We start from the raw sequence: 15,480 nt of genomic DNA, 5'->3' as shown, positions 1-15,480 counted from the left end.
TAAGTATCTCTGTAAAATGTCCGTACATAATTGAATCCACGCAGAACTCATCAGTCTCAGTCAGATGTGTCATGTGCCTCAGACTGATCACAAGCTAAATCACTCACTCGTGCACATACGTCTTTAAAATTAGACGTGCACATGTGCTGTAATAGTGACATGCAGCCAATGTAAACAGCTATACTGTTGAAAGAAGATTTTTATTAATAAGAACTTACTTGTGAGCGGTCAGCTCCTCGTTACCCAGCAGCAGAACTGTGTGTGTGTGTGTGTGTGTGTGTGTGTGTGTTTTCCCCGGTGACCGAGAAACAAGAGCAGACAAGTTCAATCATCCATCAACACGTCCCAGACCCAAACTCGGGGGACCAGGCGTGACTTTGGAACAGTAGCCGTGTGCTGATGTTGTGTACAGACCGTGCAAGTTGCCACATGCAGCTGCCAATTAACCCCTGGCCTGTGGCGGTTTGTCTTCTGTAGCCGACCCGGGTGCAGACTAATGAACTGATTGATATCTACAGGAAGGAAGAGAGAGAGAGAGAATAGAGTTAATGTTAAATCATGGGATGTTTCTTTGAATTTATTCAATGTTGGCAGTGTGTTTGTGTGTTCTTGAAAATGTGTCGAGTTCAGGGTCCAGCCTGTGCTCCAGGAGTGAGTAAAAATCCGAAGAACAATTTATGGACTTTTGTCTTTTTTCCACCATTAATGACATAATATTGCTTTGGTATTTATCAAAACTCACCATGTCGCTCTTGACAGTTACGTGTTCCCCCCTCCATAGACATTGCAAAGGTTAAACTGAACATCCGCTTGACTACTGCCATTTTATCTTTTTGTATTCTCTTTGTTTTTATTTGTGCTTTATGAATTAACTTGACTTGGCTCTGTCTATGTTTCACATGAAATAAAGGATAATATGCTCTCAGCCACTCACTGTAATCAGTGTCCTCCTCTTGAATCTTTTCTCACGTTACCGTGTTGGAGCACATCTCCCCTGGGAGCCGATGAGACACCTGTCACACTTTGCTGTCTGCCACAGCGAGAGAGCTCTTCCAGCTCCTCTCCGCGTCAAAACGCAGCATGGAACTGGGCCGCTTTTTGCTCGGACTGTGTGCCTTTTTCTACTTTTACAGGTCTGTTTCTGCCGAATCCACGTGCAAGCTGAAGGCCAAGTTCAACCTGAGCGGATACAAAAATGTGGACAAGAAGAAAGTCGTCATCGGGGGGATGTTTCCTGTGCACAGGCGTATCGCTTCCACTGACGGCAACACTTCAAGGGTGCCCGTCTCCTCGGGGTGTGAGGGGTGAGTTGAGCCTCTCTTCAACCTCTTCACGTCACGGCATTGGTCTCTCCTCATTTACCGTTGCCGTTGTTAGAATGTATTAAACTAGTCATAGATAAACTTATTGTCCTATTGAAGTCAAGTTATTTAACATTCTTAACATTTCATTCTGTGTTTTTGTCCCCACAATGTACTCCGGGTATCTCTTAACTTCATGATTTCACTACAGAAATCAAGACAGAGCAGGGCAGCACCTCTGGGACCAATTAGCTACAGTAGCACATATTATTATGGAGACAGGCCTCAGTGTGATATGCAAGAACAATCAGCGGGTCCGAACTGTCCTTTTGTGGGTAATTCACGTAACATCAAGAACAAGATATCATGTGTATATCTGATATTGAATGTGGAGTTTTTCTTTCTTTTTTTTCTAAATGCAAGCTTTGCAGGCGAGAAAGGACAAAACGCTGATCTCTAGATAAACATGTTTGTTCATCACGCCCCCGACATCCTCCAGGTTTAACTTCCGCACCTTCCGGTGGACCCAGACCATGCTCTTTGCCATCAATGAAATAAACAAGAAGGACGACCTGCTGCCCAACACCGACCTGGGCTACGTCATCTACGACTCTTGTTTCACCATCTCCAAGGCCGTGGAGGGCACCCTCACCTACCTGACGGGCCAGGACGAAGCCGTACCCAACTACCGCTGTGGGACTGGGGCGCCTCTCGCTGCCCTGGTGGGTGCCGGCGGCTCCGATCTGTCCATCGCCACTGCCAGGATACTGGGACTTTATCACTTCCCACAGGTAAGGCAGGGGTGAGAAAAAAGGGGGGGTTAAGAAAAAGAGAAGTCATCAGAATGAGAAATGTTCATCCTCTTATCTTCAAGGTCAGCTACTGTTCATCCTGCTCCGCCCTGGAAAGTAAATTCCAGTTCCCCACCTTCCTGAGGACCATTCCCAATGACAAGCACCAGTCCACAGCGATGGCCCAGCTGGTGCTGCACTTCGGCTGGACCTGGGTGGGCACCATCGCCGCAGATGACGATTATGGCAAGTATGGTATCAAAGACTTCAAGGAGCAGGTGGAGGAAGCTGGTGTCTGCATCTCCTTCTCCGAGACCCTGCCCAAGGTAGTCAGTTCATCTTTTCTGTGAATATTACACTCTCCCATCTGTTATTTTGATCACATGAATGAAAAATAAATCTATGCCCCTTGCATGAACTTCAGGTGAGTTCCCCACAGGACATCCAGCGCATTGTTGACACCGTGGTTGAGTCCACAGCCAAGATCATTGTGGTCTTCTCATCAGACGTCGACCTTAGTCCACTCATTCTGGAGCTGCTCCGTCACAACGTCACCAACCGCACCTGGGTCGCCAGCGAGGCCTGGGTCACCTCTGCCCTCATCAACCGGCCTGGGGTCAGTGCTCAGTTGAATGATGACCAGGCGTGAAAGCTTGTTGACCGATTGACCAGTGTTTGAACTGATGGAACTGAATTGGCCTGGTTTGAATAAAATGTGTTCATCACAGTTTGAGCCGTGGCTGAGAATGGGCATGTGTTTTATCCAGGTGAGCTCAGTGCTGGCTGGTACTCTGGGCTTTGGGGTGAAGAGAGCTGACATCCCTGATCTTCGGCGCCATCTACTGGACCTGGACCCCTATTCTGACCTACTCACAGAGGAATTCTGGGAGACGGTGTGTTTATTAACACTAGCTTTTGGGTGACCACTGATCTGTCCAATCAACCATAAACGGTCTGACAATTGCTGTGATCTATATCCATATTTCTTATTTGTCTTGCAGATGTTTAACTGCACACTGGACTATGGCAGAGCTCAGAGACAGGCCAAACAGAGGGCCGAGGAGGTCAATGGCACTCTGTCCAGGGCGGTGAGGGGGGCTCCTGAAGGGCTGTGTACGGGCCGCGAGTCTGTGGCACAGCTCACCAACACCTACGCCGACGTTTCCCAGTTACGAATCACCTACAGGTCGGTTCTCTCCATCAACACCCACCGCCGCAGGCATTACTGATGACAGCACAGTTATGTCACCAATACAACAAACACCTGTTTATCTTAATGCTACTGCCACTGTCACAAAGTATTGGAAAATGATTTAATTGATAAACCTGACAGCAAAGGATCACCTACAAAGATGAGCTGTGAGCTTGTTTTTCCATAGGGACTATTTCCATTGTAGGAAGTGGTTCAGGAGTTATTCTGGTAAAATACAGGTAAAATACATCCTGATGTTGACCTTGTTTTAAGCACCACAAACAAAAAAAGTGACAGCAACACAAAATAGAACTAGTAAATGAAAGTATGTTTTTCTTTATGTGATTTGTGATGATGATGATGATGACGATGATGATGACGATGATGACGATGATGGCATCTGCCCCTTAGTGTATACAAAGCCGTGTATGCTGTGGCACATGCTTTGCACAACCTGGAGCACTGTGTCAATGGACAGGGGCCGTTCACTGGGAAGAGCTGTGCTGACATCACCAACTTTGAACCATGGCAGGTACACATGAGTGTGTGTGTGTGTGTGTGTTTTATATGCATATGTTTGGCTCAGCAGACCAGCAGCCATCACAGCAGATGGCTGTGGTAAATGTATGGAGAGGAGGTGAATGTTGCTTACAATACATTTGGGAAATACACACATCACTGGGTAGAAGAATTGTCCTATAATGAAATGGAACAAAGTTATGTTAAGACGCCTTAAAAAAAAATATATATATAACTAATATAGAAATAAATCCACTGTGGTATTTTCGGGGGAATATATAACATATTGTTCAACTGTTATTCCAGTGCTGTTAAAAGCTCTTGCAGATTGTAGGTGGTAAACCATTTATCTATCTATCTTTTTATAGATTTTCTTCTGCCACAGCTCAAATTGCAGTGACTTTAAATGAGGTATAGAGACTTGAAAATTAGCACCTCAACTTGGAAGGTTGTGCAGTTGCTTCACAAAACATATGATTTTACTCAGCCACATGGTGGCACGATAATTAGAAGTGAAAAAATTGACAGGCCGGGCCTTTACTGAAGCGACTGAAATGAATGAGGTGTTGCTCTATATCTCTCTCCTCCTCAGCTGATGTACTACCTGAAGAACGTGCGGTTCAGAGTGCCCAACACAGGCGAAGAGATCTACTTTGATGAAGGGGATGTGGAGGGCTTCTATGAAATCCTCAACTGGCAGGTCAACAGTCAGGGGGAGGTTTCATACGTCGGCGTGGGACACTACAACGGCTCGGCAGCTTCGGGGGACAGGATGACCATAACCAACGACTCCATTGTGTGGAACAATGAAGTGCTGGAGGTCAGGAGCCAATTGATTACGACGGCCGTTGACCACGTCCTCCTCTAGAGTATTATTAGATGGTTCATTTATACATCATGTCCAAGTCTACTCTCTTTGATTGTGAGTCTTTGCATGTACTGTATGTATGTAAGACATAGCTGCGCCTGTAGCTGCGTGTCTGTGTGTGTGGCAGCCTCCTCGGTCAGTGTGCAGTGAGAACTGCCAGCCCGGCACCAGGAAAGGGATCCGGCAGGGAGAGCCGGTCTGCTGCTTCGACTGTATCCCCTGTGCCGACGGAGAGATCAGCAACAAAATGAGTCTGTATTCAACTTTCAAACTGCACCTTAAAGTCATTACAATATCTTCCTCGAGGGTCTGAATCTCTCTTGAAACTATGTTAACTTCACTTCAGCTGTGGCATACTGATATCTGTCCAAAAGATTAGTAATCCTATTTGGAACTCGCTCTACATATAAAACAACAACAACAGAAATAGATAAATAAAATAAGGAAGTCTTATTTAACATGCAATACTGAAAAATTTGCCAATTATCACAGCAAAGAAGTTCTGTTAACTTTGCATTACAATGTCAAAATATGCTGCAAAACTAACCACGGCTTCTTTGAATCCCATCGGAAAAATTTTGGACGCAATTATCCTCGTTATCGAGGATAATTGCGTCAACTGGGCCTCCTTGACAGCTTCAAGTCAGTTACACCAAATGATACAGCACATAACTCCGGCTGTGGCTGTTTCAAGTGGCACACGCACCATCACTACTAAACCCTGCCCTCTCCTCCGCACTCTCACAGATGCTCGGGAATGTATCCTGTGCAGCGGAGACTACTGGTCCAACGACGCTCACGACGCCTGCGTGCCAAAAATCATCGAGTTCCTGGCCTTTGGGGAGCCGCTGGGGATCACTCTCATCGTCATCTCTGCCTTTGGGGCATTAGTTACCATCGCTGTTGGGGTGAGAATCACAAAAAGGGAAAACTTACCGAGCTGGTGACGTCAACAGATAGCGGTTAGACTAAGGATCTCAAAGGTCACGTGTTATTTTTCCAGGTAGTGTTTGTCGTGCACATCGGCACCCCTCTGGCGAAGGCCAACGACGCTCTGTTGAGTTTCTCGCTGCTCTTCTCGCTGGTGGTGACCTTCCTCTGCTCCATCGTCTTCCTCGGAGAGCCTCAGAACTGGAGCTGCATGACCAGCCAAGTAGCCCTGGCTCTGGGCTTCGCTCTCTGCCTTGCCTCCATCATGGGTGGGTACGCTCAACAACAGGTTGACCTCATTTATTTGCCACAGAGTGTGGTTTGTGTGCACTGTTTGCCTAGTCATAGTCCCATGACTTGTGTCTCTGTCAATCAAAAAATGAGTACCTCCAGGAAATCACAGAGAATGTTTGTTTTTGTGGGTTTTACAATCCCTTTTTATCGTTTTTTGTTGTTGTTGTTGTTGTTGTTTCGTTCTTTTTGTTACTTTTCTCAAAAATACTACCTCCCAATTGCCCCCAGGCATTCCTTTTTAATCCTACAATAATTTGTTTTTGTTTTTTTACTTCAGGTAAATCCGCAGTGTTGATGCTGAGAGCCCAGGCTCTGAAAGCTGCCCGTGCTCGAGCCAAAGCGTCCGCCAAAGCAGCAAAGGCAGCAGCTGAGGCGGCAGCCAACAGCGGCAGCCCCGATGTCATTGTGACCAACACGAACCACAACAATGATGCCAATGCCTGTGCCGACCCTGAGGTCGACACCCTCACCCATGCCCACCAGAGGGCGATAGCTGCCGTGGCAACATTAATACAGGTATCTACAAGAAAACTTGCCTCAAACTTGACTTTGTACTCCGACCTTTTAATATTAGTGGTGTCGGGTGTACTGATGTAGTTTTACTGACATTATCGTCCTCCTACCCAGGCTGTTGCATGCACTGTGTGGCTCATCGTCCTCCCCCCTTACCCCGTCAAAAACACCTCAGCTCAGAATATAAAGATCATTCTTGAGTGTGACGAAGGCTCTGTGGTCTTCATCTGTTGCATCTTCGCCTATGACATCCTGCTGGCGCTGCTGGCCTTCATCTTTGCCTTCATAGCCCGAAAGCTGGAGGACAACTTCAGGTAGGGCCACACGCAGACGCAGGTAAAACGAAATGAGCAAATACAGTAGGAAAGCTGTTATATTCATTTCACTACAGCCACCAGCTAATTGGAGTAATGGAAATATGTAATCAGTATTCGACAAACTGTTTCTGCCTTCTGTTTATTTTATATTCACCAATCATTTTGCAGTCATAGAGGGACGGAGAGAAAATGCAGTGTAAAATTATTGGGGGATTATTTCCTAACAGACTCTTCACACTTACTGATATTTCTGAATTATGTAAACTTAGAGTTTACACTAATGAAAGCCTAACAGAAATAGAGACGTGAAAGCGGGACTTTACTGGACCCATCAAAAAAGGAAAACAGAAGGGAAATTCACAACAGAACCCTACATAATGCTGAACAGACTCCTGCCGCTGCAATCAGGGATGGAAGAGCAAGGGAGAGTCTTCCTGCCCCAATCTTTAAAAGTTTCCAAAAAGAAAAACATACACGTAACACCAACCCTTCAGATATGGAGGATTAATCCCTCTCTTATGGAGCCATCTCGTAAGTGTAACGAACTTATATTTTGACTCGTCGGAGGCCCGATGCATGTTTCCTTGCCTGTTTTACAGTGAGGCGAAGTGTGTGACCTTCGGCATGCTCGTCTTCTTCATCGTGTGGATCTCCTTCGTCCCAGCGTACCTGAGCACGCGTGGAAAGTTCATGGTGGCGGTCCAGATTTTCGCCATCTTGGCCTCAAGCTTCGGCCTGCTGACCTGCATCTTCCTGCCCAAGTGCTACGTTCTTCTGGTCAAACCTGAGCGCAACACGGAGGAGATGATGAGGCCCCGTGCCAAACCCCGCGATGGGACCTTGACTGGGACCTCGGCCTCACTCGCTACAGTCGCTACGGAGGTCAATTCTACGACTGCGTCCACTTCCATTGATGATTAGTGGGGAAGTGATAAAGAGGAACAAAGGCAACCACACATTGATAATTGTAAATACTGTTAGATGGCAGCTGTGCCACTGCTTCTCTGGGCAAATGATTAGGGTTCCTCCCTTCTCTTGTAGTTCACATTTTACTATATTATAATCATCATATTTGGTCTTAATAAACAGACAATACATATTATTTACAATATATTTATATTCATACTGATTGAATATGTGTTTAGTTTAGCCCAAGTCAAGTGTCTCCTCACATGCTTTAGGGAGGGTTGATTTCAATCAGCATGAGGAAAGAACACTGCTACCTCAACGATTACTGAACATCTCAAACATGCATTATAAAAAAATGTATGATTATTTCAAAAGGCACATTCTTTAAGAACAACATAAATGCAACTTTCTTGCTTTACTACAGTGTCTGTAAATTCTGCTGACAGATATTTTTATCAAGTTGTTTCCTATAATAACCCGTCATTGTGACACAAACTAGCCGTTCTCTGTTAGCACAAGACATTTGTTCATAGAATAATAAATGTTATTTTCAGTCACACACAGAAAAAGGCTATTCTTGTACTATTCTCACTTTTAGGGCAGTAATGTGAAATATCTGTAAAAAAAAAAAAAGAGGAATAAACTGCAGCTGAATGTCGTTATTTTTAAACTTTCAATCTTTGAAAAGTTGGAGAGGAACTAATTAAGCTGTGTGATGGATGACGCATAAAGATGACAAGATGAAAGGGAGCATACAAAACACTAAACAGCTACTTTACTGAACTCTAACAAGGTGACGAGAATGATGCTATTAATGTATGTGGGTGTGATAACCGCTGTTTCAAAAATCAATCAATAAATAAAGCCCTTTTTCATGCTTTCAGTTGGATATTTACAGTCTCTTTTTCGACTAGTCACTGTATGAACAAAAGTGTTGCATTAGGGGCCAGCTGAAGCTAATAACTTTGTCTGTTTTTATGCGAGTGTTGGTGTTTGTTTTCCACTTTTCCACTTGTGTGCCTCTGTTGTGTGTTGTGTGTGCTCCCTCATGAGCATGTGGCTTTCTAGGAATCTGTGAAGCTGTGAACTGTGTCACATCAAAACTGTCAGTGTGGATGGTAACAAATTATGCCGTTGACAGGGCGGTGAAGGAATGCGTTTATAATTTATCATCAGCTGACAAGAGTGGACACGAACCCTCACGTGTGTGCATGTGCATCCCCGCATCATGTGTGTGTGTGTGTGTGTGTGTGTGTAGTTATTTTTACTTTTTTTTACTCACTTTGTTTTGCCAACTGATAGTGACGTATTTTTATTTACTAATATTTCATATTTTATTCAATCTTTAATGAGCAGTGTTAGAAAACAGTTTGGTAAATTACTTTTAATATATTTTAGTGTTTAAATGGTATGCTTGTTACTCAGTGTGTGCACTTGTCTCCTTCACTTCCTTTTAGAAACAAATGTTATTAACATATTAATTAACCTTTGACTTCATTGGTTAGAGGTAATGTCATGTAACAAATCTTTTGGGATAATGATTAGTTTTTTATTTATTTTTTTAGCCGTTTTCCTTGGCGTCATTTATATTTGACAAAGTCCCTTTCAGGATTTAGGAGCACTGAACTATAAATTAGCCCGTGTTGCTTTCCAGATTGATTTCAAAAGGTTCTTTTCAGCATCATAAGCCTGAAGGACCTCACATCTCTCATTTCTCTTCCTTGGTGTTCCTCTGATTGATAAACGACTAAGTGAATGTGACACAATCCAAACGAGCCAAAGAGCGAATGTCGTTTGTTTCTTTTCCAATTGTCCAGCCAGCTCACACTGCCGAAGGGAACTGTGTTTGCCGAAGGCTCTCGTGGTCCACTAATGAACGCCAGAGGAGGGATTGATCAACTTTTAATCGCCATTGACAGAAACTCTCAAGAGATGCCGAGAGCTGGATCAGTAATCATGGGGACGGGAGAGTCCTGCCCGTGTGATCGATCATTGTATTAGGTGTGTGTGTGCAGGGGCAGTCGCTCAAAATGATTTATTGATATGGTGACACTCCTTTCGGGTGTCCCCGCTGAGTGTGTGCACGTGTTCGCTGACGTATTAAAAGCTTCATTTTCAGTTTGAAATGAATATGAGTAAGTGCAACATTTACTCACACACGGAGACGCTAACTGACACTGACACTGCCATTGTGCTATGTTCCACATTGGGGCCACATACTCATGCCACACCACGACCAAAGTGACTGAAGAGTGTAAAGGATCCTTTGGGCCGCTAATGAGTCACACACAAGTGTGTGTGTGTGTGTGTGCGCATCACAAGGCCACATTTAGATTCCGATCTGATTAATTCATGGTGATACATCTCTCTCTCTGGACACAAATTTAGTTTCCACTTTCCCTGATGCGTGACTTGCTGTATATAAAAGTCCTCAGTGAATAAGAAGACGTCTCTTGTACGCAGACTATATTAATCTGACTTCAGAGAGTGTGGAGATGTAGGGTTGGAAGGGAGGTTTAAACTGTCCTTCCAAAGTTTTTGCAGAACTTTTCTACAACTGAAATCATGAAAAAAACGTGTCTTTCTTTACATGTTAACTGTACATCTTCACTTTGTGGCAGCTGAAAGCCACAAATAGAGCGTTGTTAGATTTATATTGTCCTGCCCCACGTGTTTTGTGTCAAAATGTGAAAGGTGGGGCTTTACAATACTCTCAAATACATTTCCCCAACTTACGTAACATTACATTTAAGAGATAAAGAAAAGGGTCTCTGCCTTTACCCACTGCTGTTTTCAGGCATTATTTAACCCTAAGATGTCATTAAATGGGAACTATATGGCTGCTGCTCTTTTCACGACTGTCCTCATCTGAACACACGACAGGCTGTGGGTGAGAAAGAGACTAGAGAGAGGTACAGAGGCTCAGGTTGGCTCCTCCTAATTTAATAGCGGAGAGAGCAGCTGTTCCTTTTTTGCTCTATATAGTTGTGGCAACTGTGTTGTTGCGTATGCATGTGTGTGTGTGTGTGTGTGTGTGTGTGTCTAACAGTTTTATCTCTCTGATGCCACCGCGTTTCCAACTCTGATCTCTACGCTTCGTCAGCCGTTCACTGCCCATCTGCCCTAATTATAAATGAACTCAGTGTCTCTGAACATTTCTTCCTCCCAACCTTTTTATATCCCATTCTTTCCTAAGTTTTTTTGTGCAGAGAGTATAGAACACAGCATGGAGTCATGGTTCAAACAGATAACATTTTCAAAGAGATTCATTTTCACTTCTTCTGTGTGCTCTGCAAAGATAAATAAACTGATGAAGGGTTAACCTTATGATAAAAAAAAAAACTATTTTAAGCAAAATGAGAATGATATTCGTGGTTGGATTGATGACACTCAGCTCCTTGATGTTTCCATACACCTAATAAAAGATATTTTGTGTAATGAAACAGATGGAATACTGTATATTTGCTGTGGCATGTTGGTTGTGCAGGACAAGCTCATTAAAAAAGTGCCTCCCAAGGATCTAACTTGACAAGTGGATGCTCCTTTTTTACAGAGGGAACGGTTACCTAGCGATGTCATTCTCAACTTTGACAGAAAGCATCCATAAGGCTTAAAGAACCACAATAATGCTTCATCCTCATGTTGATCTGATTCAGATGTGCAAGCTCAGGCCACAGCACACAAATGCCTGCCGTCACTACTCTGGACGTTTCAAGGCCCTAAGATGGAAACTTCTTTTATTTAGAAAACTCTTGGGTTGTAGAATGACAGAAATGTAGACTTTTGGGAATTATCACGGCCACGTTTACTTCCTGATTGGGTCTTATCAGTCACAAGTCAACTGCTGGTGGTGAATGCAGTAATAGATTACAAGCGTTCCTAACGCTTAATGTCAGACACAGTTCCACCTCGTCATCAGTCCGAGCAAAAGAATCCCCGGTTTTACTTTTCACATGTAAAAACCGCCAGTGATAATTAGACTAATCAAACAGTACTCAGCACTCTACTGATGTATCAGTTTGCGTGTCAGTGGTGTTTCAGGGGTAAAGGACTTGAATGACCGATTTTGTCCACGCTAGAATTTCCCTCTCGGTGACAGCGACAGTACAGACGAGTCAGATTGAATTCACTTTGTGTGATGAATCTCCTCAGGGCAGCGACCTTGAGGGACAACAGGTCATCCGGCTGAAGTGCTGTGAACATGTTAAATATATGCCGCTCAATACACAATGGACTTTACTCGACCAATAATGTTGTCAGTCAAATCAGATTGACTCTAAATTATGAATTGTTGATCATTCCTTCTTTTTTTTTTTCATGTAGACTATCAATCCCTATCTGAACTGCCTCATTTTGGCGGGATGTTCATGGTGAACAAGCCAAGATATCTGTCCGAGCTAATGCATGGTAACAATGGAACAATTGTTTTTGAAAAAAAAATATTGTATGAAGTTGCTCTCTCAGACTCACTCTGGTTTCTCTGACTTTATTCTGGAGAGCTATGATAAAGTGAAGAGCACTCACTCTGCACCTACTTCTGGCCACCAACATCTCCCTAGAAGTGGCTGCACACTGACAGACAAAAAGAGAATGAAAACATTGAAGCGATTTGAAGAATCTCCAACTGACTTTCAGTGGGAGCCCTATAGGGCACACTATAGCCTCAGTCTCTCCCTGTGCAAACCTCTGGAGAACACAAGATCCAAACAAAAAAGTAACACTACTGCTGTGTAAGGACGGACTAAATCATAACATCTGTAACAGCGTATGCGATTTCATATCTTGAATTGCCATATGCAGCCATGTTTCGAAACCTCAAGAAAAAAAAAATCACACAGTAGATAATGCAATTAAATCGGAATAGCTTGCTTTGGCTAATCGTGTGAATCAAATTTCTTATTTACTACATCAATGTATGACATCGAAATAATAAAAAAAAATTGAAATTATTACTTTGTGGCAAAAATGTTGCGTGACTTTGCCTCAGTACCCAAATACAACCATAGGTATGACTGTAAATGGTCAGCCAAAATTTCATTATGGTATATATTTTGATATCACCCAGTCAGACTGCACTGGTGGAGTCACAACGGTTCAAAAGACACTGTTCATCTTTGCAGCGTACTGCAGAACTCCAGCTGCTGACGGAGACCTACACAGAGGTTTGTCCTCCATCCCTTCAGACCGTACAGTCAGCACTGACCCTCACCTTTCCCCCCCAGACCCCTTGGATAATGATCAGTGAGTTATCAGGCTCTCATTACCCAGCTGAATAATGTAAGACTGACACTGCATCACTGATTTATTCACTTGACCTCAAAGGACACTGATCTCTGGGTATCTGCTTATAGCTACTGGGAGGATCCTCAGACTACACAGGTTGACCACATGGAGTCCTTTAATGGACACACATGTCTTGATCCGTTAAGTGCTGATAACTCAAACGTACGACCTTGTAAGGGGTTACATGCAACATGACAGAGCTCTTCTCCTCACATCCAGTCGATTTCCCCGCTGTGTGCCGTCACAGTTTTGGTAAACGTTAGTTGCTCTGTCGTGCGCTTTATTAGATTTGGTGGAAACTTGCTTATACTCCAACAAACTCAGCCAACTCCTCAGATAAAGTTTATATGATCTATGTGATGAACGAGTAGCTAATCAAGGTAACGCTTGACTGACAAGATATTTTTTCCAAAATGATAAGATGGAACTGGCTCTGTGTCTCTCTCTGAAACCAACGACCTGCTCACATCAAATCCAACATTTTAACGAAGGCCGAAACTGAAAAGCAGGACTTCTTGTTTCCACACCCAGCCAAAGCTCACTCTCATCCTTTGGTCTGGGTTAGGGAGGGAGTTAGAGCTTTTCTTAGCCATCTGTAATAATAAATGAACTCAACGCTGGGTCCACATGCTCTCTTGCTCTCTCTCCTTCCTTCCTCAGCCGCCCTCCTCTTCTGCTTGTAACAGATTGACTTTGAAGGGTGTGTGACTGAACTTGTGCGAGTAAAAGGCCACATCAGCCTCCCCCGCTCTCCTGCAGTACCTGACGCGGATTAGCATCTCATCAGCATGCAGTCCGACTCCACGGCATAAACGATGATTGAACGAGTGCGTCTCCCGGGTCCTTCCACTCACCTTCAGTCGCTGCACTTTTGCGCTCTTTGAACAGAGCTCGGCTTTGCTGTTGTGTGTGTGTGTGTGTGTGTGTGTGTGTGTGTCTCTCTCTCCCTCTCTGGTGCATTCAGACGGGAAACACAGTTTATGCATGGCTGTGGACAGGAAAAGTTTCCAGGAGGAGAATATAAAGTCATCTATAAAGTTGTCAGGAGAGAATCAATAAAGTCGGTCATGCCACAAGGAACGGTGTTAAGACTCCCAGACTCTGAAGTGGTGCAGGAGGTGTGTAAATATAGAGTTGTCAACGGTACCAGGTCTGACGTGGTACGATGTGGTGTGTATTAATAACTGTTAATCGCTTCACTTCAAACAATTTGCACTGTGTTTTCTGCACAAGTCAGATGCTGAGTTATCTTTTTAAAATTTTCCTCATCATCAAACTTTTTCAATATTTGTGTACGGAGGTGCCAACATTCATGCAGCTTGTGTATTTATAATTTCTTGTATGCTGCTTTAGTACTCTGGATGCATCTATGTTTTACCATGTATGCAGGTTTAGTGTGTGTCTGTGTGTGTGTGTGTGCGTGCGTGCACTCCAGCACATTGTCGACACCCTGGCATGTCTGTCTCCCTCCCTTTAGGCCAGCGCAGCCTGTGACGACACAGGGAAACCAGGATCCTGTTTCAGGCTGGATGAGGCTATAAGAGACCAGAGAGAACACTTCACAGACAGAAAGAAAGACTTAGAGACAGACAGGAAGATGACAGAAAAGACAGAAGACAGACTTGAAAAATAAAAGTTGAGACGGAGAGAGAGAGAGAGAGAGAGAGAGAGAGAGATAGAGAGAGAGAGAGAGAGAGAGAGCTGCCTGAAACCTGACAGTCAGACAAAATAAGCTTTCCTGACATGCATCACTCTCTGGAGCTGGACTGATCGGTCTCCCCAAAAAGGGCAAGCCTTGTTGCCTGAACTCTGCCCTTGGGTGGAGGGGGGCACCCTCCGGGGCCATGCTCGCCGCCCGGAGCAGCGGTGGCGGCGTCGGTGGGGGACACCAGCCCCCGCACCGCAAACACTCAGTGGCCTCTCTCGGTGGCACGAAAGCCCACCGCAAAAACTCCCAGGATGCCAAGCGCAGTTCCTCCTCCGGCAAGCAAGGGGCGCCGCAGCAGCACAAGGCGGCGCTGATCAGAGAGCTGGAGACCACCTGGTATCTGAAAATGTTTGGACTGGGCAAAGAGGAGACCGTTGCTAATAAGACTGGCATGCCCTACAGGTCAGTCAGGCCCTGTGTGTGTGTGTGTGTGTGTGAGTGTGTGAGAGAAAACTTAAATAACCACATGACGCTGCACTTGACACGCTGCAAACGGATTGAAGGCCCAATGTGTCACACAGAGCTGTTTGTTGATGCACTAAATCATTTGACTCAATGGGTAAAATTCATTTCAAGTACTCACACAGAAACACACACACACACGCACACTCACCACACACGCCAACATCAACACTATGTTCAGTAAATCGTGTGTATGTGCGTGTGCAGCGTGTATTTAATAGACGTGTGCATGTAAGCTGACAGATTACTCGAGTATTTTGGGACGGGACCATAAGTGCTATTGGATGACGAGTGGTCGTCACCCCCTTCTCTCTTCTCCTGCTCTGTCATTTGTGAGCATCGTGTGTCACAGGTGTCACGCTGGTCATAACAACCTCCGGCTTGGAGTTGTGT

At 44.5% G+C, this 15,480-nt stretch overlaps 1 protein-coding gene across 1 annotated transcript; it reads left to right on the top strand.

Moving 5' to 3' along the window:
- Positions 1-1,212: 1,212 nt before the first annotated feature.
- Positions 1,213-8,478, top strand: LOC118299551 (vomeronasal type-2 receptor 1). The gene is made up of 14 exons (XM_035623368.2): positions 1,213-1,304; positions 1,801-2,092; positions 2,176-2,418; positions 2,517-2,708; positions 2,860-2,985; positions 3,094-3,278; positions 3,696-3,816; positions 4,396-4,623; positions 4,799-4,922; positions 5,419-5,579; positions 5,675-5,870; positions 6,173-6,411; positions 6,523-6,722; positions 7,325-8,478. Exons 1-14 carry the CDS (start codon positions 1,228-1,230, stop codon positions 7,644-7,646), a joined length of 2,706 nt encoding a protein of 901 aa, XP_035479261.2. The 5' UTR covers positions 1,213-1,227; the 3' UTR covers positions 7,647-8,478.
- Positions 8,479-15,480: the final 7,002 nt, after the last annotated feature.

Source organism: Scophthalmus maximus, chromosome 11 (assembly GCF_022379125.1).
Source record: "Scophthalmus maximus strain ysfricsl-2021 chromosome 11, ASM2237912v1, whole genome shotgun sequence".
NCBI lineage: Eukaryota > Metazoa > Chordata > Actinopteri > Pleuronectiformes > Scophthalmidae > Scophthalmus > Scophthalmus maximus.
Note: the sequence above shows the minus strand (reverse complement) of the source record. Positions and strands in the feature narration are given on the sequence as shown.